General features: G+C 38.6%; 1 protein-coding gene across 4 annotated transcripts; it reads left to right on the forward strand.

Moving 5' to 3' along the window:
• Positions 1-3299: 3299 nt before the first annotated feature.
• On the forward strand, positions 3300-23977 carry LOC114135855 (LIM domain and actin-binding protein 1-like). Of its 4 annotated transcripts, none has more exons than XM_028003507.1 (10): positions 3300-3476; positions 9006-9134; positions 10331-10373; positions 17031-17465; positions 19944-19998; positions 20092-20177; positions 21098-21176; positions 21259-21290; positions 21382-21518; positions 22255-23977. In XM_028003507.1, exons 2-10 carry the CDS (start codon positions 9016-9018, stop codon positions 23216-23218), a joined length of 1950 nt encoding a protein of 649 aa, XP_027859308.1. In that variant the 5' UTR covers positions 3300-3476; positions 9006-9015; the 3' UTR covers positions 23219-23977. The 4 variants fall into 4 exon arrangements, with proteins under 4 accessions (XP_027859308.1, XP_027859311.1, XP_027859310.1 ...); XM_028003510.1 differs by having other exon boundaries at positions 3301-3476; positions 21385-21518; XM_028003509.1 differs by having other exon boundaries at positions 3307-3410.
• Positions 23978-24613: the final 636 nt, after the last annotated feature.

Consider the following 24613-nt stretch of genomic DNA (forward strand, 5'->3'; position numbering starts at 1 on the left):
CTGCGAGGTTATGATATGTGTGGGAGGGGGGGGCGGCAGGGAGTAATGGCTCTGACGGCTGTGGGGAAGAAACTGTTTCTCAGTCTATTTGTTGTAGTCCGTATATTCCTGAACCGCTTGCCTGATGGCAGCGGCACAAACAGTCTGTGGCCCGGGTGGCTGGAATCCATCGCTATGGATCCAGCTCTCTTCTTGACCCGGTCTGTGTAAATGGAGTCCAGGTCTGGGAGGGGGCATCCCACAATGCCTTGTGCTGTTCTCACCACCCGTGTCAGTTGTTTCCTCTCCAATGCTGTGCAGCTACCATACCACACAGTCTTTGGCAGTGTGGGGATGTTTCAACTCCTACTGGGAAAGGAAACCAGCCTCGTTATGCAACTTGTCAGAAGAGGAACGCATGAAGTTTCTATAACTTCCTGGTAGACGTATATGCTCAATAAAACACATTGGACTGAAAACATCTTGGATCTTGTGCCTCAGCCCTCTCTCTCCAGACTCCGTGACTTTGATTTCCAAATAAAATGCCAATTGTACTTTTATCAGAAGAGAGAGAGAAGGGATGATGTGTGACGGGGCAGTGCTAGGAAATCTGATGTTTAATTGGTTTCATCACGAGCAGAAGATCACGAGCTGCTTATCCACATTTTCACTGACAGCTTAGAAACAGTGCTGAGATTAGCTTCACCTGTCTGCTTATTAACTTATATTTTTTATATAAGCTAAACTAAATTGCCTGTTAATGGAGAGAAATAATTCTTACTGACTTTTATTACAAGCTTCCATGATTTCTTGCATTGCTGGTAGAAAAAAAATATTAGAGTAGGAGTTGGATTATAAAATAATTTTCATGTAACTCTAAAATAGCCATTGAATTGAATATGTTTTAGACAAAGGTTGAGTCAAAGGTTTTACTCTTCTTTTGATTTTTGCTTCTTTTTTCTTTTTGCTGTTTTTTGGTCATCAAAAAATCTTAAGCATCAGAAAATTATATTGATGACAAATTCTCTTGCAAAAATGGAGGATAATTCAAACGAAGTGTTTTGCTGGTGTAGGGTTTCTGGTGTATATTTTCCCAAGCAAATGTAGTAAATCCAACATTACCTGTGAAACCGCCATTGAACATTCCCAGCATTATTGTGCCACATTAAGCTGCTTTTATTTGTTTGTTTGAGAGCATGCAACAAGAGGCTTCTTTGAGAAAGGAAGTCTGTGTTCAGTTCTTCTAATAAATTCAAAAACATAAATTAGATGTGTTGCAGTTTGCATTAAAAGCTGCTGCATGTGTAATTAGTCCAATTCAGAAACAACCACTGGACGTTGTTCAAAGAGGTTCAACCAAGTGAGAACATTTCTTCGTTCAAAGTAATCTCTTCTTATTTAGAAGGCAAATACCATGCAAACATCTAACTAACTCCATCCTTTACTCCCCACCCAAAAATGCTGGTGTCTTTTGGATGTGCCTTTGCTGTATTTGATGACAAGGAAAAGCCAAAAATATATTTGTTTTACAGTGTTTTCAGTTACATCAGTGTTGACTAAGGGTTCATTTGTCCTTATGCAGGACTCCAGATTATATCATATCACCCTCCTGTCACCACAGAAACCATATCGAAGAATCATGATATGTGCATTTAACACAACACGTTTTGAAGTAAAATTGTGAGACTTGACATTGTAGTGATACAGTTAACATGATATTGTAATAATTAAATAATAATTAATAAAGTTTTGGATAGTGTTTTTGAATTAGATAGCTGCACATATTTTTTTTTCTTTGATTATTACATGTAAAATCCAAATATTGTACTGATAAAATGGATTTCTAATAGAAATGTATGGTTTACACAATTTGTACAGTGGTCTGCAGAAAGTCATTAAGAACTTTCTGCAGGGAGGCTAGGACACAAAAGCTCATTGTCAAAGAAGTTGGCTGCAAACAGAGTCCTGTAGGCAAGAATAATAATGGAAAGTTGAGTGGAAGGAAAAGCCATAGTAGAAAAATAAGTATAATCAGCTGGGATAACTAAATCCTCAACAGAATTGTGAAGCAAAATCCATTCAATAGTTTGGGGAGATAAAAGGCCTGTACTACAGCTCAACTCATGAGCTGTAACCCTAACAGATCAAAGCCTGTGCAGCTACTGACAAGCAAATCTTACAACACACTTTATGGAGATGCTGATTTGATTTCCCAACAGAACTTGGCACTCACACACATAATTACTAAGCTTTTTTTTTTTTTATCACTGTGCTTGATTGACCAGCAAACTAAAGCTAGTTAAACACATTAGGAAGATAATAATCACCAGAATCAACAATGCAGATGACTAAACCTGAGCTTCCTAAAAAGCTCAGTAGAGCCACAGGTTGATCTCCTCCATATTACGTTCTACTGCCTGGGGAGTATAAGGACGTATTAAATACTGTAAAAGTATAGTAGGCCAAATTTTCTGTATTTAAAAAATCCCTTTCTAATCTGTGTTGTATAAGAAGAAGTTATATGATATTGAAATTTTCCGAGAAAGGGAATTTGAGGTTGGCTTTTTGTTTTATTATCTGTCGGTCATAAATATCCAACAGAAATACAGGCTTGAACTATATCAGTGTGTTATTGATCTATACAATATGAGTGACTCTCTTTGAATCAAACTGAGATAAATGAACATTTTCATTCTTGACATCCAAAAGCATAACATGTGACTAAGCTAAAAAGATAAGCAACAGCTATTACCTTTTAGCTCCCCAATGCTCCTCCCTTTATTTATTTATTTATTTATTTATTTATTTATTCTTTTCTGTTATGTCTATATGGTGATTTATGCTTATTTTATGTATTTTTTTTTTTTTTTGGAGAAGCTATGTAAGTTTTGCGAAATGCATGTAATGTGAAGAAATTTATAATTTTCTGATAAACAAATAATAATAATAAAACTGAATGGAAGTGCTCTCGCTGGTTTAGGGATCCAAATAAAAGGCGTAGTTCACTCACTGGCTTAGCGTGCATTGTTCATTTTTGTCACTCCCCCACCGACATCTCCCCCACCCCCTTCCCACGCTCCCGTCCAGCTGCCTCCCCCTGCCATGGAGACGGTTGCTGCCTCCATGTTTTTCTTATCACCCTCAGACTGTCTCCTGACTTTTAACATTGAGAAGTGAGCAAAAGCCACCTGTTCTCGGGAATTTTAGCCTGCGCACACACATACAAAAACCTCCCAGGTAAGCGTAACGTTACGCCTCAGGTCATTGGTGCAGCAAGTCACGTGATCTGCCTCTTCCACTCACCTTTGCGCTCGCTCCTCCTCCGAGCGGTCCACTCCGGGCGGTGTCGCGGCTCCAGCAGCCAGTGTCAGGTGTCTGGCAGGTTTTCTCACAAGCTTTGGCTGAACGGAAGTTCCCGCAGGTAGGAGCAGGTACATGTTAGGACGGGGGGAACATTCACTAAACAACTAACGCCGCTCTTATCCACAAGCAAAGAGGTATGTTTGAAAGATTTGAGTTCGTATATTGCTAACATTGATGGGAAGTTTAATAAATACACGTGTGTGCGTTGTGAGAGCAGCTTGTGTGTTTCTGTTTACTCAAGACTTTCCTTGAAGTTAAAACGACTGTGTTCTCGATCTGCGTCATCGAAAGGCTACAGCCTATTTTACCCTTTTATCTCCTAGCCACCATGAAAGCTAGACCTATAATTAAAGTTTTTCAGATGACATGCTGGCCTCAGAGCTGGGCTGCCTGTCTTCAAGTTATTCCTCTTTATTGCATACTTTAGTAATGACTCTGTAGTTCAGAGTCACTCATGCTCTCCTGAACACCTGACTGAGGCTTTTGTATTAATTAATAATAGATCAATTATGCATTAAGCAAGGAGGACTCCTCCTTTTCTCTGACTTAGTAAGTATCCAAATGTTGTAGCTTGTAGTCATTGCAAAAACCTTTGAGGGTGTTATGTCAGCAGTGTAGAAATCAAGAGCGTTGAGAACATATATGATTTTGTTTAATTATAAAATCCTGAAGAGTTTACAGGATTATGTAGGCTGTCATCTAGTCAAGCCTTTGCTTGTGTCTCATTCCCCTGCCGAAACAGGGCGACCGCTGTGGACGCTTTCACAACATATGATGCCACTGACTCAGTCAATACTCCTATTGTGAGCTTTTGGCTGGAAAAATGCTGCTCACCTTTGTGGAGTTTTGGAAAATGAAAATGAAGAAAGCTCTGGTCTTGTGATCTGGAGCTGATATGGTGACACTGAAAGGATTTTTATGACTCCTGGTAACAAAAATAATCTCCAAAGTGATTGAGATGGCTTTTATTACCTGGAGCAGCCAGAGTTAACTGCACCAGGGATTTTTAAAAATGAAATATCATTGACCATCTATACAGTGATGCAGTTGCACGGGCAACTAGAAAATCCCCAAAACTCACAAGAGAAGACAAGGAGCATTAGTAGAACTGGGACCAGGAGGATCTGACAAAAGGAGTGGTGATTACTAGAAATGGAAACAGTGCTGTAAACTGAATACAACAGACAAAGACAGCATGTTACAGGAGCACACTAGTTTACCAGAACAAACAATGAATAATAATGTTACATAATAATAAAAGAGAACTAATACTACGAATAAATGATGCGTATAAGAATTAAGGAAGTAACAACAGATCTAGGATCCATGTAATTGGGACAGTTTTATATTCTGCTGGTACGATAACCCCAAGTAAAAATAAACCAGGTTCTTGGTAGTACAGTATTTAATTTTTTTTTTTAAGACGAATGCATAATCTTATCTAATTTCTTTTACTTGAAGTAGGAAGGCAACCATTTTAAAATCAGTGTGATTAGTACTCATATCACAAAGGACTGTTTGGAGCACAGTAATTGTTGCCTAATGTATTCCAAGTATTTTGAACTTATATTTTTAAGGCTATCATAATAATTACCCAGTTGTACAGAGTCTCATGGCAGCAGATGGTCACTGTGGATGTAAACGAAAACAAAGTTAATAAAGGTATCATAAGAAAATAGGGTGGTATTTTATGGAAATATACAGATCCAGTTTTAGTTCATTCAAATTGATAAAATCTGCCACAGTGGGTGTGTCTGTTAGTCTTCTACCTCTCTGACGATTTAATTATTTTGTGATATGGCATCTTTCTGTTACAGGTAATACAAAGATGCCACACTTCCAAAAATCTAAAGTATCACTTTAAGCAAAAGATAAATAATAATAATAATAATAATAGAATGCTATCAAATTGTAGCTAAAATTAGTTTTCAAGCACTCATCGCACAGAGTTGTATGCCTTTCTGCTGCTCTGCTCTTCATAGTGTAAAACAAACAGTTATTAGCTTGTTAATTAGTAAGGCTATCTGCTCAGGTAGCCACCCTGCATTCAGCTGCTTAAGACAAGTTTTTCTGGCCTTGGTCTCAATGATCAGAGTGTCTAAGACCTTGTATGTAAACCACAGCTTTGCATCAGTTTTAAGTCTTAATTTGCTTAATTTATTTTTTTTTTAAATCAAAAGATTAAGGCTGCTTTTGCATGCCTTAAAAGCATGACCCTATCTTACTCCTAACTGCTTTCTATTAACGTGGAGAAAACAAAGGATCTGCACTAATAATTCACTCCATGAGTATCTGGAAGGACAGGTCGGACGCATATTTACCTCGTCTCATTCATTGCTTCTAAATCCTTAGGCTTTTTAAGATTTAAGTCGAATAGGTGACTTCTCCAGGGTGTGTCTCCTCCTTTGCATGAAGAAAATGACTCCAGGCTTAAAGCAAGACCTGAAGCAAACAGATGAACAGTTGAATGACAACAAAAAGAACCCGATCCAGTGTTCTGGCTTAGTATTGGTATCAGGCAACATACAGGATGACGAAATGAGCCACCCTGCCTTCAGATCTAAAGTTTGTGTCAGTAATAAGTCGCCTTAAGGAACGTAAACATAACATTGTAATGCTCGTTTGTGATTATATGTTGGATTGTGTACCACTATTATTTATGTCTTGTTCATATTTGTCGAACTTAATATAGAAATCAAAACTTTATCTATAGAGTAGATTGAAGTAAACACAAATAAATAGATCAAATTTGGTGTAAAGTAAAAGAAGGACTTTTTATTGACTATTTTTAAATGAGGGTTAAAGTTCAGTTCAAAGTCCTGAAAGTAGTCAGCATCAGAGTGATGATGTAATCCTCTAGGTGTGCCACGGTGAACATGACCACAGCTGAAGTGATTGTTAAAGTAATACTCTGTAGATGGCAGTGATTTACGAGGCCCTGCTAACATTTTATATACATGTTGAAGCCACAAACATCAATATATTTATTTTTATTAGCATTCTAGGTGTAAATAGACAAACTGCTAAGTAAATAAATCAAACCTTTAAGGTATTAACAGCTCAGGTGTGAATTTGAGCATCTTTGATGGCACGAATACATTTTCAGTGAAGGACACTCAGATCTGTGTTTCAACTAGAAATGTGTTCATGGTTGTGAGTGTTAGTATATATGTACTTTAGTGGTTGAATGTGGCTGTAGTGTAAAATGCTTTGAGTGGTCAGTATGAAAGACGCTACATAAGTTCTGTCCATTTCCCATTCCAGTGTTTTGGAATATGATGTCACCAGCTCTGCATATACATATATATATATATATATATATATATATATATATATATATATATATATATATATATATAGCTGTTTATTTTCTTGCCAAAATAGCTCAAGCTCAGTCAGATGTTACAGGAAGATTCTAAGGTGGACTTTAGTTGTGACTTTGACTAGACCATTATGAGACATGAAGATGCTTTGAAACTATTACATTACAGCTCCGGTTGTAGGCTCAAGGTTGTTGTCCTGCTAGAAGGTGAATCTCTGCCTCAGTCTCAAGTCTTTTGCATCCCCTTCCAGTCTGATTATCCTATTTATAGCGGCAATTATTGTCATAATTGACTAATTTTTTACCAATAATCATCCCCACAGTGTTACTCCAGCACCATGTTTTACAGCGGAGATGATGTGTATTTACCTGAAATTTATACAGTGGTGGACTTTATTTATTAATTAGGTGACCTGTGAAGACATTTGGTTGGTTGGGTTTTATTTTGGGATATTAGAGTAAAGAAGTGGCTAATTTAAAATAAATGTATCCCACACTCCTCAGATTATTAAAAACGTTTTTGTAAACTAAGTTTCTTTTTCTTCTGGTTAACTGTTCTCCTCTTTGTGTTGGTTCATCACATAAAATCCCTATAAAATAAATTGAAGGTTGTTTGTAATTTGATAAACTGAAATATATCAGGCGGTGTGAAAACTTTTGCAAGCTACAGTAGGTTTAAGGTTTGTAAGATATCCTCTTTGTTTTCTTTTAACCCGTCTGTCCATGAAGAAATTGCTCAAAGGTTCATCATTTGACAAATAAACCAGATCTAAAAACAAAAGCTTAGTCAAAGGATAATTAAGCGAAAGCGTAATTTTGGGTTCACACTCATCTTCTGTGAAACTGTGTCGCCTCTGAGCCGGCCACTTGTTGTGTGAATATACCTACTCTGCTGCTTTCAGTTTGTGTTTTCCCTCTTTGCATTCATGCAACCGGATCTGCAGTACAAGTTCGAACACGTTGACTTGTCTGTTTGCATACACGACTGAATGAGCACAAATATGTGCATTCAGCCGTTTTGTTAGGGAAGTTTTATGTTATAAACTTGCAAATGAATAATCGTAGACAGAAAACAAGCCCGGCACACACCGTGCTGGACTCTTCCATATGGGTGCCTGACGGTCTGATGCAAGAACAGGTTTCAGACTAGTTTTTCCATTTCAGTAGAAACTGCAATCTTGATGACAGAGTGCCAGAAAGATGAACCAACTGTCAACAGATACGGGGGGGGAAAAAAGGGAGCATCCTGTTTATAATGAATTATTTTTTGTTTGTTTATTTCATAGATGTTAGGTGGCTAAGTGTTACTCTCAAATGAATCTTATTTTAGTGATTTTATCCTTCATTATTTTGTGCATATGATTAATGTATATTTGTAACATATTATGTTTCACAGTTTAAGTATTTGATTACTTTCTTTTCTAAAGGCAGCTGTTTGTGCAAAACAAATGTCGGCAGTTTTGGCTCGAATGCTTTTGTAAAATAAATATTTAGCCTCTATTGCATTTTTATTGTGAATTAAAGGTTAATAAATAAATAGACAAATAAATAAAAAAAGACATTCCTTTAAGGGGAAAATAAATTACATCCATAGATTTGGTGCCTTGGGACATTTTTAACATTTTGTTACAACCAGACACTTCAGTGTTTTAATCGGGTTTTATGTGATATAACAACATAAAGTTCTGCATTAATATGAAGTGAAAGGAAAACTATGGTTTTCAAAAATTCTGCGCATGAATTATGTAGATTCACATGCATTTTCTTTTACAGTGAAACCCCTAAATAAAATCCAGTGCACCAAGTTTTCCTCAGAATCCACCTAATTAGTAATAGAATAACAACTTAAATTTAGCTGGTCTGTCAAGTTCTAACGTGACACATTGTGAAAAAGTTAAAGGGATGTAATGAATGCTTTTGCAGGTACATGTATCATATCACATTGCATTGTTTTGTATGAGTTGCCCCTGCATCACATGGCGTATTGCTTTGGATTTGTTTCACATCATATCAAATAGCATCACAGACTATCTCGTGATAACGCCAGACTCTCACGATCATATTGTGTCACAGTTTGCCTCAAACACTGTGAATCATTTCGCTTTCTAACAATCCTGTCCTAACACTTCTTAACATTATTCTTCAACAAATACGAGGCATTAATAATTACATAAGATCATTTTTTTTGTTTGCTGCTTTTGTTTTATTTTTCTCTATCTCCCAAAGCCTTTTCCTGGTTGTGGTATAAAACAAAGAAAAATATTTGTAGAAATAGATTACTAAGAAATATGTTCAAATATCTACTGAATGTATTTGTGGCTTTTATTTTTTCTCGCTTCAGGTTGATAGCCATGGAGAACGGCTCATTTGTTCGGGGCTCCAAGGTGACGCAGTCCTTGCGAGTCACTGCCAAGGAGCTGTCGCTCGGCGGGCGAGGGAAAAGCAGTGGCATTGCAAAAATATTCTCCAAGTGGGTAACATTTTAGCAAAGTTTGGTAGTAATTTCTACTTTTAGCAGCTGCCTTTAATACAGATAGAGGTTAAAGTAAATTTTAGGACATGTTAAACATGATTGAATAGTTTATGATATCCTCTTGCTTTTACAAATGTAAAATCTCAAATGTTTTTGTTTATTTTTGGGTACATCTGAAATTATGATCAGACCTCTGAATGTGTAACGTATAAATCTCTTGAGCTGCCTGAATAAATTGTTTTCAGGATTCAAATCCAACCATTCCAACACAAAAGCTATGATTGGCAAACATGATCTATTATGCTGAATTTGGGTAACTTGCAAGCACTCACCAATTTTAGCATTCACCATTTTACATAATTACCCCCCTTTTAACAAGGTTTCATTGAACTTAATTCTATATTACCTCTAAAACCTTTTTGCTCTTATGAAATTTGTTTCTATTTCTTGTGGTTCTGATCCGAGCTTGGGTCTGTTGACTCAAATGAAATATGACCGATTATTGCCAACTAAAACCATATTTCTTCACTGTAAATTATAAGTGGACAATAGAGAATTACATTATACCACTCAAGCATGTAATGACCAAACCTTTCTGGGTATAAAATGGTGACTATGCAAAATGACCAGAAGCCACTCCCACCAGGAGAAACCTGAAGAGCAAGGGATGAAGCGATAGCCCTCCAAAAACACCATGTAGTTTACTCAAGACCATGTGGGCAAGTGGGAAGGTTGTTTAAACATGTTTGGTAGATGATGACATATTATTGTGTAAGTGGGAAGGGTTCTGTTTGGAGAAATGATAGCGCAGATTTCCGGATTAAGACAGTTATCATGGTGGAGGCTGGACTCACATGAATGTAGTTTTGTGTACATGAACTGGCTCCACCAAGGAGTTGAGATTAATTCCAGTCAATGTGAGAGAATAAAGTGTAGAAACTATCCATAAGAGTATTTTTTCCTGTGTCCTTTATATGGCTAGGAAAACTTGTTTAATCATTGAAGTATCTAAGCACCGGTGTTTGTTTCCAGAATGTCATCATATAACATTAAAATAAGGAAATTAACAGGTTTTTTTTGTATACGTTGTAACTTAAAGCTTCCCAACGTTTTAAATCAGAAAACATAAAATGTGTGTATGCTCTGCATTGTTGTGAGTCAGTAGAGGTCAGCGTTGTTTCCTTGCCCTGCAGGTACCAGAAGAATGCTGAGAAATCCAATGCAGAAAAGAAAGGAGTGAGTATTCCTCTTAAAGATGGATCATATTGAACAGTGACATTTATGTAAAATTATGTGGTGCTAAGATAACATTCACAGATCTTTGCAAAATAATTCACATCCGCCAGTCCTGCAGATATTGTTGCTTTAGTGTATTTTATTGGGCGTTTATGTGAAACACCAACACAAAGTTACTGTTTTTTTCTGAAAAACGTTATGTCCATTTCTGTTCAGCCTCTCTGATCCCAATTTTGTAGAAACACCCCATCCTCTGCAGTTACAGCTGCAAATCTTCTGAGTTATGTTTCTACAATCTTTGCAAATTTGGATACCAACAGTTTTGCCCATTTGTCTTTCTAAAATGCCACAAACTCACTCAGTCAGATTGGATAGAGAAGATCTGTGGACATCTTTTCTAAGATTCTCAATTAGATTTAGGTTTAGACTGTGGGCTTTTCTAAGACATGGCTGCTTAGATTCATGCCCTTTCAGTGGAGCTTTGGCTGCATGTTCAGAGTCTTTCTGTCCTGCTGGAAGGTGAACCTATGCAGGCCCTTTGCTGACGTTTGGGCACTATTAAGTAAGTGGCTCTTCTTGACTGTACAAGAGTTTATTTATAGTCATCAGTGTAAAGGTAGCTGAATAAAAATGGAGGTCACATATTTCAGAATTGTATTTGTTTAAAAAAGTTGAAAACCATGCATATCCTGAACTTGTTGGTTCAGGATACGGTTGGTCAAGTCCAGCAATATACATCTAAAAACTTGACAACTTTTAGATGCATCCTTGCTCAAAAACACCTGAATTAAATGAGTGGCTCGTTATGAAACCTCTGCAAAGCTAAAAATATGCTGGTGAGTGAACTTGGGCAACACTGCGACATAAAACCCCAGTAAAATGCAGTAAAGTTTTAATTTCTTGGAACAACGGGTGAAGCTCTAGAGGTGTGAATGTTTTTACGAGGCACTGTAGAAACCTAATCCTTCGTTGGAAGACAGGGATTAAGATCTTTCATTTAAAGACTAAACAAACAAGCAGATTAATGTGTAAATTACCATTTATTTTGCCCCTTCCTCCAGAGTGGGGGTTATGCAAACTGTGTGTGTGCTGCTTGTCTCTCTTGATTTCCTCCATTCCACTCATGTGGTGGTAACCTAATTAGAGCTTTAGGAGATGAGGAACACGCACACAAACGCATTGACTCACCATGCCAACACACTGTCTGTCCCAGCTGACCTCTCATTGGCTACTTGTTGCGACAGGCAAGCTATCAAACCCATAATCCTGCTCCAGTGTAATCCCCCACTTGTAAAACTTATTGAGGCTCCACGTGCAGGTTTGGCTGCTGTGTCAGAGTGAAAGAGCGGTAAACAAACTTGGACTGAGATCAAATGAGAAACGGATCAGAGAACGTCATGAGGAAACACAAGGTACTGTTGTACAGTGTGATTACAGGGTCTGTTTCCCAGCCTGTGTGTCAAGCAGCTATTTGGAGGGACTGTAGGCATCTTCTTTCTTTAATGCTGTGGGTGGTAAAGCCGAAACCTGATATAAACCAAGGTAGCTGCTCAGATGTTACTGTAATGATAGGAGCTGAATTCTCACAAAGCACCGCCAGCTGTAATCTAAACCAATATTTAGTGTGAATCAGTTTAATTATTGTTTTTCAACGTCTTAACATATGTTTGCCTTCCCGATACAATTACATTAAAGTTGAGCGTCAGCTGAATTATTTATGAATAACTCGTGTGGTATGTTGTGTCTGAGCTTAGTTTGAATGAGCGCCGTGAAAGACCATCTGTTTGTGTGGTGTGTGTGTGTATGGGTGGGTGTGTGTGTGTGTGTGTGTGTGTGGGTAGGGGTGTGAGTGTGTGTGTGTGTGTGGGAAGATAGTTGGGGGTTGGGAGTCTTTGTCAACATGTCCAGCAAATACCAAGTCCATCTTTTATTATGTAATCAAGAGACAGATTGTTATAAAAAATAAGATTTCTGGATTTTATTCTGTTGCGACTTGCAGTAATTTATTAATCCCAAATTAAACTTTATTTGAAGGGGTGTGCATAAGACTGGCATGATACTGTCATGAACATGAAAGAGTCTTCATGAATGTTTACGAATGTTGTCATGTAGTGTTATTTGGTAAATAATGACGCTTTTAATGCGAAATTTAATAGAATTTTGCATTAAAATGGTCATTATTGTCAAAGTAATGCAAAATTTACACTTTTAATGCAACTTTTAGGGCAACTTTGCATTAAAAGTGTTTTAATTTTCCAAATGACGCTTCATGACAGCATTCATGAAGACTCTTACATGTTCATGACAGATGTTATGTCATATTTATGACAGTGTCATGTCAGTCTTGTGCACACGCCTTCAAATAAAGTGTTACCATCTAGTTTACCTAGTTCATTACATAAATAAAATGATTTCGTCTTTTAATTATTTATGGGCCTTTCCAACTTGTTGCTTAATGTAAGAAAGGAAAGCTTGAAAGGCAGAAGAACAAAGCCAATATTCAGATTTATTTCTGCTTTGAAGATGATCTACAACCTCAAATTACCCAGTTTAACTAACGATGCACAGCTAAGCCCTAAATTGTTTCTGGCAGGCACATCAGACAGGCATCTCAAAAGACAACAAGATAATATAAAAGTAGTTTCTGTTTCTAAATGGGTGTTGAAAGTTATTTTTAATCTTGTCATTATTACATGAATCAAACCCTCATAACTTCTGAGCAGCTCTCTGCGTGTTTCCGCTGGTATTTTGATAAGTTTTCTTTGGCGATGAGCTCGAAGTCTTTCAGGTTGGAAAGCCTCTTTGCCATCACCCTAAACTTCAGCTCCCTACACAGACTCTCTATCAGATACATAGACTTGAGCTATTTCATCCATCCATCCATCCATTTTCTGTTCACCCTTGTCCCTAATGGGGTCGGGAGGGTTGCTGGTGCCTATCTCCAGCTGCGTTCCGGGCGAGAGGCGGGGTACACCCTGGACTGCAATTATTCTATCAACAAATCTGAAAACCTACATGTGTTATCAAATCTATATCTAAGTACGTTAGTTGGTTCTTCATTACCAAGTTGCAGACTCCTGGTTTAGTTTCTTGTTTAGCTGTTGAAATGCTAACAAATGCTGTGTGACTGCAGTGAATCTGTATTGACCTTCTGTCTCAAGCTGTGTTCCCAATTAATGCAGTAGGTTTTATTTGAAATTGATATCACATGCTGCCCTGTGGTTCAGACGGAGAACAGATGCACCAAACATGGAGGCTGTTGTCCTTGACACATTTGTCCTCGGTTTGATTTACTGCTTCTCCTTATCTATTTGCCCTTTCTCCTCTCAAGCTACTAATGAGTAAAGGCGACATGTGACAAAAACATTAAGCAAGAATAAAATCTGTTTGAGGAATTCTTTTAAACAACTTTCAAATACACTTTTTTTTTTAGGATTGGTCAATGTGGGGTTATTGGTATTGAGCCTCCTTGACTCTGATACTCTTAAATAAAATCCATCACAACAACTTTTATTCAAAAGTTTCCTTTGACAGAGTTTAACTTCTTCTCTAACAAAGTCCTTAAATAAAATAAAATACGCTGAAGTCTGTGGGTATGTTGTGACAAAATATGATCAATTGAAAGGACTTCTTCTGTTTAAGCTCAAATAATCTTTTTTTTTTCTTTTTAAAAATAAGTTTTTTCACAAGACATGTTGGCATGTGTATAGTAGATTATATGGAAATATGGCTGCTCTAATTCCAGTTATAAAAAGTCTTTTTGTTTACCAAGGTAGATCACTTTTGTGCCTTTTCCATCACTTTTTTTGCTGTTTTGAACACCGTCTCATGTCTGTCTGTCTCTGTGATTCTGTATAACTGCCACTCATTATGTGAAAACTTGCAGCTGCTTTTGAGGATAATTTAAGGCGGAGGTTTCCAATTCCAGGACCAGAGGGCTGGCGTCCTGCATGTTTTATGTGTTCCTGGCTCAACAGCTGATTTAAAAGCAGTGGGTCATTAACATCAGGCCTCTGCTCAACCTGATGAAAACTTGAAAAGTGTTTAAGCCACTGGGATCTGGTAGCATCACTGACCCTGATCAGTTACCTCAGAGACAGAAATGACCAAAAATACAGAATCCATGATTGTTTTTAAATTTTCTGTTGCGATAAAAGTTTTGATTGAACCTGCAGTCTTTAAAGGACCGTCACTGTCTTTCAAAATATCCATACCCTTTGGTCTTTCAGTTCTGAACACAAACTTTAACAAACTTGATTAGACTTTATGAGATAGATCAGCACAAGGTAGCAGTTATGAACTGGGGGTGAGAGTAGAGGGAGGTGTTCTGGTCAGATTACCTCTCTGGGTTTCATGGAAGAAGCTTCGTTGGACGGGAATCTAATACTACAGTTCGTCCTCAACACGTTTTCCATATTGGGAAACATGGTGGTGGCTCTATCATGGGAGGGTACATGGAGCCGGACAACAAATCTAAACATACATCCAGAGCTACAATGGAAGTTTTTTTATTTTATTTTTTTTATTACAGTAAGCTTTCATTTACAAATTTAAACTTTTTGTAACTGAACTCAAACACAAATTTCTGGCTTTCAGTTTGGTTTAATAATAAAGAGAACCCCAAGGATCCAGCAGCTTTTCCTCAATCGCAGACATCGGTGCAGCCATTCATTAAAAGTGGCCAATTACAACAAGCTTTTTTGAAAAAGAGTCATTATCCTATATAATAATAATATTATTATTATTAATATTTCTAGATTAATGAAATGAAAAACAATTGAATAAGAGAAATGTGCAAGAAACTATTATGCACAAATCATTTGTAAGTTAATTTTATTAAGATATGTCATGTTTGGGTTTTGTTGAACAGGTTAAAATAGAAAAAAGTCACAATAAACATAGTTTTTGTGCATTACTTTAAAAAAAATCTCACTTTTGTGGCAATGAGAGGATTTTTATCAACAATTGAACACCAATTATCAACATGGACTTTGTCTAAACCATGCTGAATGATTTAGTCAAAGTCCAGGTCAAAAATAAACTGAGAATGTATTGTGGTGTTCACAGATCCTCTCTGTTTTGCAAAGACGAATGAGCCAAAATTCAAATCTCTGGTTGTGGACAGATGGTAGAGACTCTTCCTCAGCTTTATTTAGGGACCTCAGAGTAAAGGTGACTAAGATGCAAACCACACTTTTCTGTATTTATTGCTTATTTATATTTACTTTGTAGAACATTTTGAAAACCAGGTATTTTTTCTATGGTACTTTTACGGCAATGCACTGATCTGTGTTGGTCTGTCTCAAAATATTTGCGGTAATGGCGTGACAAAAACAAATAAAAAACCACATAATTTCCTAAGGTATTGTAGAGTCATAAGATTGTAGAGCTTAGGAAATGAGCAACTCTTAATTAAATACTGAACTATTTCTTTACCATTTAATTTTCCTCCCTGCTCCTTGCTTTAATTGATCCCTTTTATTCTTTTAACCTGAGTATTCTGTATCTTTCTGGCGAGTCGTGCATTAATTTGAGGTTTTGGTAACTTTGTCCACTAACACTTCATCATAGGAAACAAGAAGTAAAACCAGGGAGCAAAGAGTTAATTTTTCCCAGAGCGTATCATTTCCTGCTCTGGTTTCCTGGGTATTCTGACTCTGTCTCTCACTTTCCTGCCGTTAGAGCGGGGCCGGACCGGCTCTCTCTGGTAGGTCTTTTTCTAGCCGCCTGTGTCATGCACAGCTCGACCTTCTGCTGTCTCTCGCCTCCTGAGCCGCGGAGGAAAACCAGCCGCGCCACCTGGACTTTCCTTGCTGTCTCGCTGTAGTGACAACAATCCTGGCTGCTTCTTCTCATTGAAAAAGGTTCCTTCTTCTTTTCTACTTGCTTAAACAAAAAATCGGGAACAATCTCTTCGTGATCCGGTTGTCCATTCAGGCTGGCCTTGCTTCACAAAGACAGCAGTTGTGCCACTGCTTTTTGTTTTTTTGTCTGGGTTTTGTCACTTGCTGAAATCTCGTCGCAGCGTCCTTTACTGTTTCTATGTATTTATTTTACACATAAGGATTCAGTTCATGTTTGTCATCTTTAATAACTTGTAATTAATTGCAAGGCATATTAAATAGTTTTTTTTGTGGAAATTGTGGAAAGGTGTGGGCAGGAAACGTCATTCTGAAGTCCATTTTGTTTTCTATGATTAACAGAAGTACATATTTTCCTGTCCACATCCTCTTTGCTTATGTGTCACTTCTTTTCTACAATTGAGGAACTTCCTGCCTGCTGAAGTGTGTGGTGCTCCTGCTGGGTTTTCTTTTCCTCACCTGTCACTAAAAGCAGACACTTCAGTGGTAAATGGAGCTGTCGTCTGTGGGGTTTAGGGAAAAAAGTGAAGAGAAAAGCAGCTGAGTTTCCTGTCACAGCTAATAAACCAGCATCTCTGACTTCAGGAGCCACATCTCTGTGCTGGAGCAGCGCTGAGCAGCTGCTCACTTCATCTATTAACTTAGCCAAGTTCAGAATCAGGCATTTCCTTCATTCCACTGCGTTAATCCGAGGCCTTACAGCTGTCTCTCTCCATCAGTTCTCCTGCAACTAAATAGTTCTTGTGACTGAATGTTTTTTTTCTAATTCAGTTAATCTCTCTTGTTTTTCTTGCAGACCACTGATAGTGCTCCATCCTCTCTGCGCGCTGGAAAACTGAATTCTCTGAAGAATCAATTTGAGCAAGCAGTCAACCTAAATCAGGATAAAAAGCCTCCTGTTCTGCCTCCCAGTGGCTCCAGCATTCGCCGCTCACGCTCCGTCCTGACCAGACCCGCTGCCATCCGCGAGGAGCCCGCGCCTGTCAAGAACCAGGACCTGCACACCGATAAGGGGGATCAGCGCGCAGCCAGGCCAGTGCAGCAGCCATCCGCAGCCCCGGCGGGCGACAAGCAGAGAGGGATGGACAGGGATGAGGTCACAGACAGGCGAAAACCTGAGACGATTGAGGAGGAAGCTCCCACCAGCCCACTCGCCACTTTTGAAAAACCCAAAGTTCAGCTGACCGACCTGAAGATGAAGTTTGAGAAGGGAGAAGACGCCGCGGGAAAGGTAAACCTGTTGATTTGTAAAAGTGGCAAAAGTCTAAACTTGATGGCGAGTGCAACATAACTCAGGTTTTTAGCTTGTAGTTAAGGTTACAATCTTGGGGGTTTTTTTGTTGTTTTTACAGTGTATTGCACAAGTATTCATACTTCTGGAGCTTTTATTTTTCACAAGAATTGTGTGATAAACCAACACAAAACACGATACATCTGCAAAGTGAAGAAATTAGGTTATATAGCTATTAAAATATGCTGGACATTTGCATTTGATGTTTTCTAGAGTCAGCTTTTACTGCAAAATACATACCTACATAACTATATTGATTACGATGTGTAAATTACAAAGAGTTGGATAACTATTTACATATTATTCATTGATGTATGCTAGTAATGTGTTTTAGAACATAGTAAGGTGTCATGTAGAGTTATTAAAAATTTGCAGATTATGCATGTTTCAACAAATAGACATTAACAAGTATCAATTCATCACAAGTCAAATCACTTTTGTCATGTTTTCCTAATTTTTGAGCATCTTTGGATCTGCTGAATAGTGAACTTCTGCCCCAGCTTCAGGTCTAAAACGTTTTCTCCCAGAATTGCCCTGCATTTAGCAGAAGCTATCCCATAGCATGCTGCTGCCACCACCGTATTTCTCTCTTCATTATCCTGTTTGTTCAAACAAACAAACTCATAGACCTTCACAAAACAGCTGCGTTTATACTAAGATTAAACGACACACAGCCTGACTGCACTCACTAATTAGCACACTGGATCAACACACTTTTTGTTTTTAACATTGCAAATTACTTTCCTTCCACATCATAATTATGCACAGCTTTCTGATAATCTATCACATAAAATTCCAGTAAAACAGATTTATTCTTTTTGTTGTGTCTTGATAAGATGTAGAAAAGAAAAGGTCAAAGGTGAACATTCTTTTGCGAGGTGCTGTCCTGGTGCAAAATGCTCAGGCACATTTCCCTTCACGTCCTTTCAGACGTTTGAAACCGTCCATACTTACTTGTTTCACTCATTTCTGAAGGCCCTTTAGTTCAGTCACCAGTCTCTACCTTCCCCAGATCCATTCTTTCGCTGCAGCTCTCCTTCTCTTTTTCTCTCTCTCTCTTTTTTTCTCTCTGACCAATAAAACAAGTCTCCCTCTCTTCAGCTCCTGAAACAGAGGAATGCAGACATTCCTTTCCAAGGCCCATCTCAGTCTTCATGGGATCGCCTCAGTAAAGCTGCTGTCTTTATCTTGGCATTGTTAACATATTTAAAACCAAGAACCTTTTTTTTTTTTTTTTTTTTTTTTTTTTTTTAGAGTTTTAGAGTTTTTCCTTCACTCTATGGGTTTCTTTAGTTAATTCATCCCTGTATTCATGTTTGCTCAGTTTCCCTCTCGTGTTATTATACTTAATCTGTTCTCACATAATCTTTGAAACTATTATTCACATTTATTCATCTCAACATCATCAATAGGAAAGTTACAACATTTTTTTCACTCTGTTCTTAGTAACACGTGGGCTGTTTGAAACGGCTCACACTCCTTGCTTTTTTTGTGTGTGTGTGTGCAGAGAGAAACTATCATTAGTGTCAGAGCCGCGGTGCATTCAGGCACATCCACGTTGTGTGTAGTGAAGGACACATGAACGCTTTCAGATGTTTTGACTGCAGGTCAGACGCATGCAGGTGGCAGCCTTATCAGATCCCAGCTGTCCCAGTTATCATCAGATAAGAGTCAGACATCTGCTACCTGTAACACTTTTGTTTCTCTTTTCGGATTCAGCACACCATCCGGATGTTGTTTACGGTACCAGGCAAAGGTTTTCGTATGTTTCTGTTTGTTTTTGTTTTTTTTACAACAGTAAACGTAAAAGTAATTCAAAGTATTGCGAGCCGGAACAAATGTATAAACCCGAATGATCCATTGATTTGCAGGTTCAATTGCTGCCAAATATTACTTTACTTTTGAGTAGAGTTAATGCTAAACACACACTCCAATTTTCAGATTTTCATTTCTTAAAGTAAAGTTTTGGTTGTAATGTGACTAAATACAGACTAACTAAAATGGTGATGAACTTTAGTTATTGACACAGAAATTAATGCTAAAAACTTTTTCCAATGTAACTATGTAGCTGATTTTTATTTTGTGTTTTAATGTTACCACTTTATTGTACAAATGTTAGTATATATATACTTGGATAAAACATGTAAACATTCAGGTTCTGGACATGGAAGCTGAACAAATCGAACTCGTTCAAAGAGCACTTGATGACCTGTGACATGTTTTGTTAAGTTTAATCTGGAAATTGTTTGGGTGGTGTCTCTCGCTATCAACCATTGCAAAACTTTTGAGTAGTGAAGGCAGAGATGAGTAATACTTAAAGTGCTCTCCTCAGCAAATTAAGGAAGGAAAACTAGGCCTGGCTCATACATGCACGTTTAGCTCCACTCCTAAAACCTTGGCCTGTTTTTACTCCTTCAGGTCGGCAGGTCGGCGATTCGCAGCACTTCGTCTGAAGACTCAGAACATCCTAAAAGTAAGCAAATTATTTATTTCTACCAGCATTTGTTGTGTTTTTTTTTTTACATCTATCGACCTCAGTTTATGAAGATCCCCACCTCTGCTTCAGGTTCTGCGCTGACCCGCTCTGCGTCCATGAAGGAGAAAAAGGCCAAGTATGAGCTGAGTGTTGCTAAACATAACGCCGGCCTCTCTGTGAGTTCAGCACAAGATACAGTTTAACTCAGTTGAAACAAACAGAAATATTTCTACTATGTTTTGATTGTTTGAAAAAAATTATATGTGGATTTCAAGGTTAATGTTCCCCTGATGAAATCTGCTTAACCTCGTCAGCGGATAAAATCATTAAGGACATAAATTAAGGATGAAATCCAGACTGCAGCTTCGTTCTCCTGCGCTGTGAATGCAGACTTGCCTGCAGGTAGCTTCTGTGCAATGACAAGAGAACTGTGGTGCAGAAACAGCTGGGGAAAAATCAGCTTTGAGTGTTAGGCAGTGAGCCTCTCTGTATGTTGCTGAAGGGCCATCATCAGTAGGAAAAGATATGCGGATTGTGTGACTGCCTAAAGTATGCGATGCTAACACACGAACAGCAGTCACCATGCGCTCACCTTCGAGGGTAAATGTCACAAGTGAGTTTTGTCATGTAAAGCAGTAGCGTTGTTCAGTTCAGAGTTCTCTGAGATAGTATCGTCATGAAAACAAAATTGATCGTAACTGAAATGATTAAATTGATATTGAGAAAAGTAATGAATACATTTTTTAAGGTTTTATTGTCTGTAGTGGCCTTTATTTGATAGTGCATTGACAGGAAGGTGGGTAATGAGAGAAGGGGGAAGACATGCAGCAGAGGTCGCCAGGGGTCGGATGTGGGTTGTGCTTAACCGCTGCGCCACCACAGCACACTAGAAATACTCATAAACTGCTTTCATCAAAGAACAATAGGTCATCTTGTACTTTGATCTGACCATCCCGTCTTTTTGAATTGATGTAATAAAACCAGATTTACCAGTTCAGCTTTTGTTTCCATTTATTGTTTGCATTGTTCTCTCTCAGTGTCCAAACTTGGATGATCTTGTCACTAATACTGTTATTTCTCTCTGTGCTTTCACCAGACCGATCAACCAAAAGGGCCTGCTCTAAGAAAATCTGTATCCATGAGAGTCAAACAGACTCCGGCAGCAGAGTGCAATGGTAACGTTTTCCAGAAACCAGAGGAAACATTGAAAAGGCCTTGAGCAATGCCAGAGCTGATTCTGTGTTTTCTCTCTTTCAGGAGAAGGAACTGAGCAACTCAAAGCAGCCAGGGTGGGGCAACATGACAATCTCACAGCCAGTTACTAAAATCAATTATTCACTCTTTGTTCTTCATGAATGCATTGGATGGCTTTTGTTTTAGCAGAAGTTTCGCCTGCCAGAGACAACAAAATGCGCTGCCTGTCAGAAAACGGTGTATCCTCTGGAGAAAATGGTGGTTGGTGAACACACTTACCACAAAAACTGCTTCGCCTGTTCTCACTGCAACACCAAGCTGAAGTAAGCTGCTGCACTTGAATCTACTGTTATATTTATTCTTGTATGATAATAGAAAAGATTAGTCCAGACTCTTGAATGTGCTTTGCTTCACAATCCCTTAAATTCTGCAGTTCATCCTGTTCTGCCACACTTTTTCCTTCCACATAACTTTCCATTTGTGTGCTTAGATGCCAAATGCCCAGTCAGCAAGTCATCCACTGATTTCGGTGAATTTATTATTTCTGTTTAACTTAAAGGAAAACTTTGCTTTTGGTCTTATGTAGTGATTTCATTTGAATGAGAAACTGACTTCTAGTTTTATTAGTTATAACAGCAATAACCAAACTGTAACAGAAAAAAAATCCTATTTGAATTGAATTGTTAAAATGAATCAACTTGTCAATGACATTCACATTTATTACTTACATATATACATAAACATACAGCCATATACATATGACTTGTTTGAAATAAGAAAATAAGAGTAAATGTATTTCTTTCTTACCAATCTTGTTGCTGTGTCCCTTTCTGTCCTTCCCTGCTTCCTTCTTACCTCTATCATTTTCTTGCTTATTTTCCTTTTTTCGATTCATTTCTTGTCCTTCCCTCTGTATTTTCTTCATTCCTTGCTTCTTGTATTTTTTCTTTCTTTCTTTCTCTCTCTGGAACAGGGTTTCTTGGAATTCTGGGAGTCTTAACATGAAATGAATTTTATAAGATTTGTGCTCATGTGAAATCTTTGCTGCTCTGTCTCTAGTCTGTGCAACTACGCCTCCCTGCATGGTAAGATCTACTGCAAGCCGCACTACAACCAGCTGTTCAAGGCCAAAGGGAACTACGACGAAGGCTTCGGCCATCGCCCTCATAAGGAGATGTGGGAACCTCGAGACGAGGGAGAGGAAAGTGAGGAACCGCCGAAGCCCAAAGAGCAACCAGTGGAAGCGAAGCGGCCAGCTGAGAGTGTGTCCGAGCCGCAGCCAGATCCCAGTGGGGAAACGTCGCCACAGGTCAAGGTCACAGACATGGCCGCCTTGCTGGAGACCCGCACAAAACCGCGGGCCGGCTCCGGAGAGATGCTGCAGGCTGCAGACAAGCCAGCCGAGAAGCGGCGGCTGAAGGTGGCCTGGCCGCCTCCGGCTGGCGAAGACCGCCCTGGACCGCTGAGTCCGTCCTCAGAGGACTTCCCTTCAAACAGATCCCGGAGAGCCAAGTGGCCCCCAGAGGACGAGGTCCAGTCATCCTTCCAGAGCTCAGAGCAGGCCGAGCTGAAGAGCCTGAGGAGGACCACGTCTCTGAAGGAGCGCAGCCGCATGTTCACAGTCGCAGCCAAACCGAAACCAACTACCACAGCCGCCGCGGGTCCCAGGGAGCCGCGGCGCCCACTCAAATTAGTGCAGGACTGCAGGGCATCGCTGGAGGAGAAACAGTCATCTGAAGACAAACCCGAAGTAAACCACCAACAGGAGGAAAAGGAAGAGCAGAGGATGAATCAAACGCCAAACGGAGGCGTGAGAACCTCGAAGGAGAAGAATCCGACAGAAGATGAGGAGGAACGGAAGGAGAGAGCGCAGGAGGAGGCTGGGAAGGAGAAGCACTCCTCCCAGGATGTGGGCTTCTGGGAAGACAACAAGGAGGGGAGCGACGCTGAGGATCTGAGCGCCGAGGATATCATCAAGAAGAACCGCTACTACGATGAAGACGACGAGGACTCAACAGTGTAACAGCAGCTTAAACATCCACTTCCAGCAACCAAAAAAACCCCACTTTTCGCTCAAAGGTGGTCGACTAATTTAGCTTTACCAGATTTTACTCCTGCAGAAACCAAAACTAGCTATCTGTGAATCAAATCTTTTGTTGCTCTTTTTATGTTTCATTTAGATTTGTAAAAAAATATTTTTACTTTTTTTTTGATCAATTGCCCTTTGAAAAATGAAGAACAGCGTTTAAATTAGTTTTAGTTTTGGCTCTCCGTTTGATTTTAACTCTTGAAAACTTGGTACAGCTCTGGTCTTCGCTCAGGGATCAAACAGCTGGTTGTTGCCCAGTTTTGTCCTTGCCTTCATATTACATTAATACTGCTTCCTTTCACTTTTCTGTTTTTTAAAAAATTTTTTTAAGCTTAAATGTTTTATCTGCTTTAAACGTTTTCTTTGCAGAATACCTGGCTGATGTTCCACTTACCGCTTGTGCGATTAGATTTTTTTTGTTTCATTATTGTGTTGCATATTACAAAATTTGCAGTTTTTTGTAAATTCATCTCTTGATATGAAAACGGACCAAATGAGCTGCCAAAGTTTCGTGATAATTCCTAACATCTCCAGGGGCCTTTTCAAGTTTAAAGGAACATTTGCAAATGTAATCCATTTTGTTTGCAAAACATTTTTAATGTATTTTTATGTACATGTTTGCACAACAATTTGTCTTCTTGTGACTGGAGATCACAACCTGTTTCTGAAACAGAATTAAAATGTGCTACTGAGTCCTTGTTGTGCTTTATCTTCTTTTGAGACTAATTCATAAACTAACTCTAATCAGACTTTAAAATGAACATGGCAAGATTTGAGAATCATTCAGATATTCTCCAATCAGAGTTTGAGGGCAAAATTTCAGTTCCCGGATGTGCGAAGCTCGGTTCTGGTTGGAGGAATCCTCTTGGGTGCCGTGAATGATATTCACAGCAACTGAAGCTTTTGAAGTTCCTGGTGATTTGATCCGAGTCCAACCTCACTAGCAGCAAAACGCTCGACTCCAAACTGCTTCTGATGCAAAATAATGACAATTGGTGAGGACATACTTTAAGACACTTGGTATTATAGAACATAACATGGTTTTAAAAAGTATTAAATCGAGGGCTGATAACATATTCTCTACCTCATTGCTGCCATAAATGCACAAACCAATTATATTAAGGCATTGCTGGCACCTTCTTGGGCTCTAAAGCCTTTTTGATGAACGTTTTCTAGCAGCTAACAAATTATAAAATATTTAAATCAATGCCTCTTTGCTCTTCTAAGTTATATTGGAATGACAGTGATACGCTGGTATTTCCACACCAACGTAAATCACTGAAATGATCCTAGAAGGCCCTTTTTTGTTGCTTAAACATTGCAAATGAG

The sequence above is a fragment of the Xiphophorus couchianus genome, chromosome 20 (genome assembly GCF_001444195.1).
Source record: "Xiphophorus couchianus chromosome 20, X_couchianus-1.0, whole genome shotgun sequence".
Taxonomy (NCBI): domain Eukaryota; kingdom Metazoa; phylum Chordata; class Actinopteri; order Cyprinodontiformes; family Poeciliidae; genus Xiphophorus; species Xiphophorus couchianus.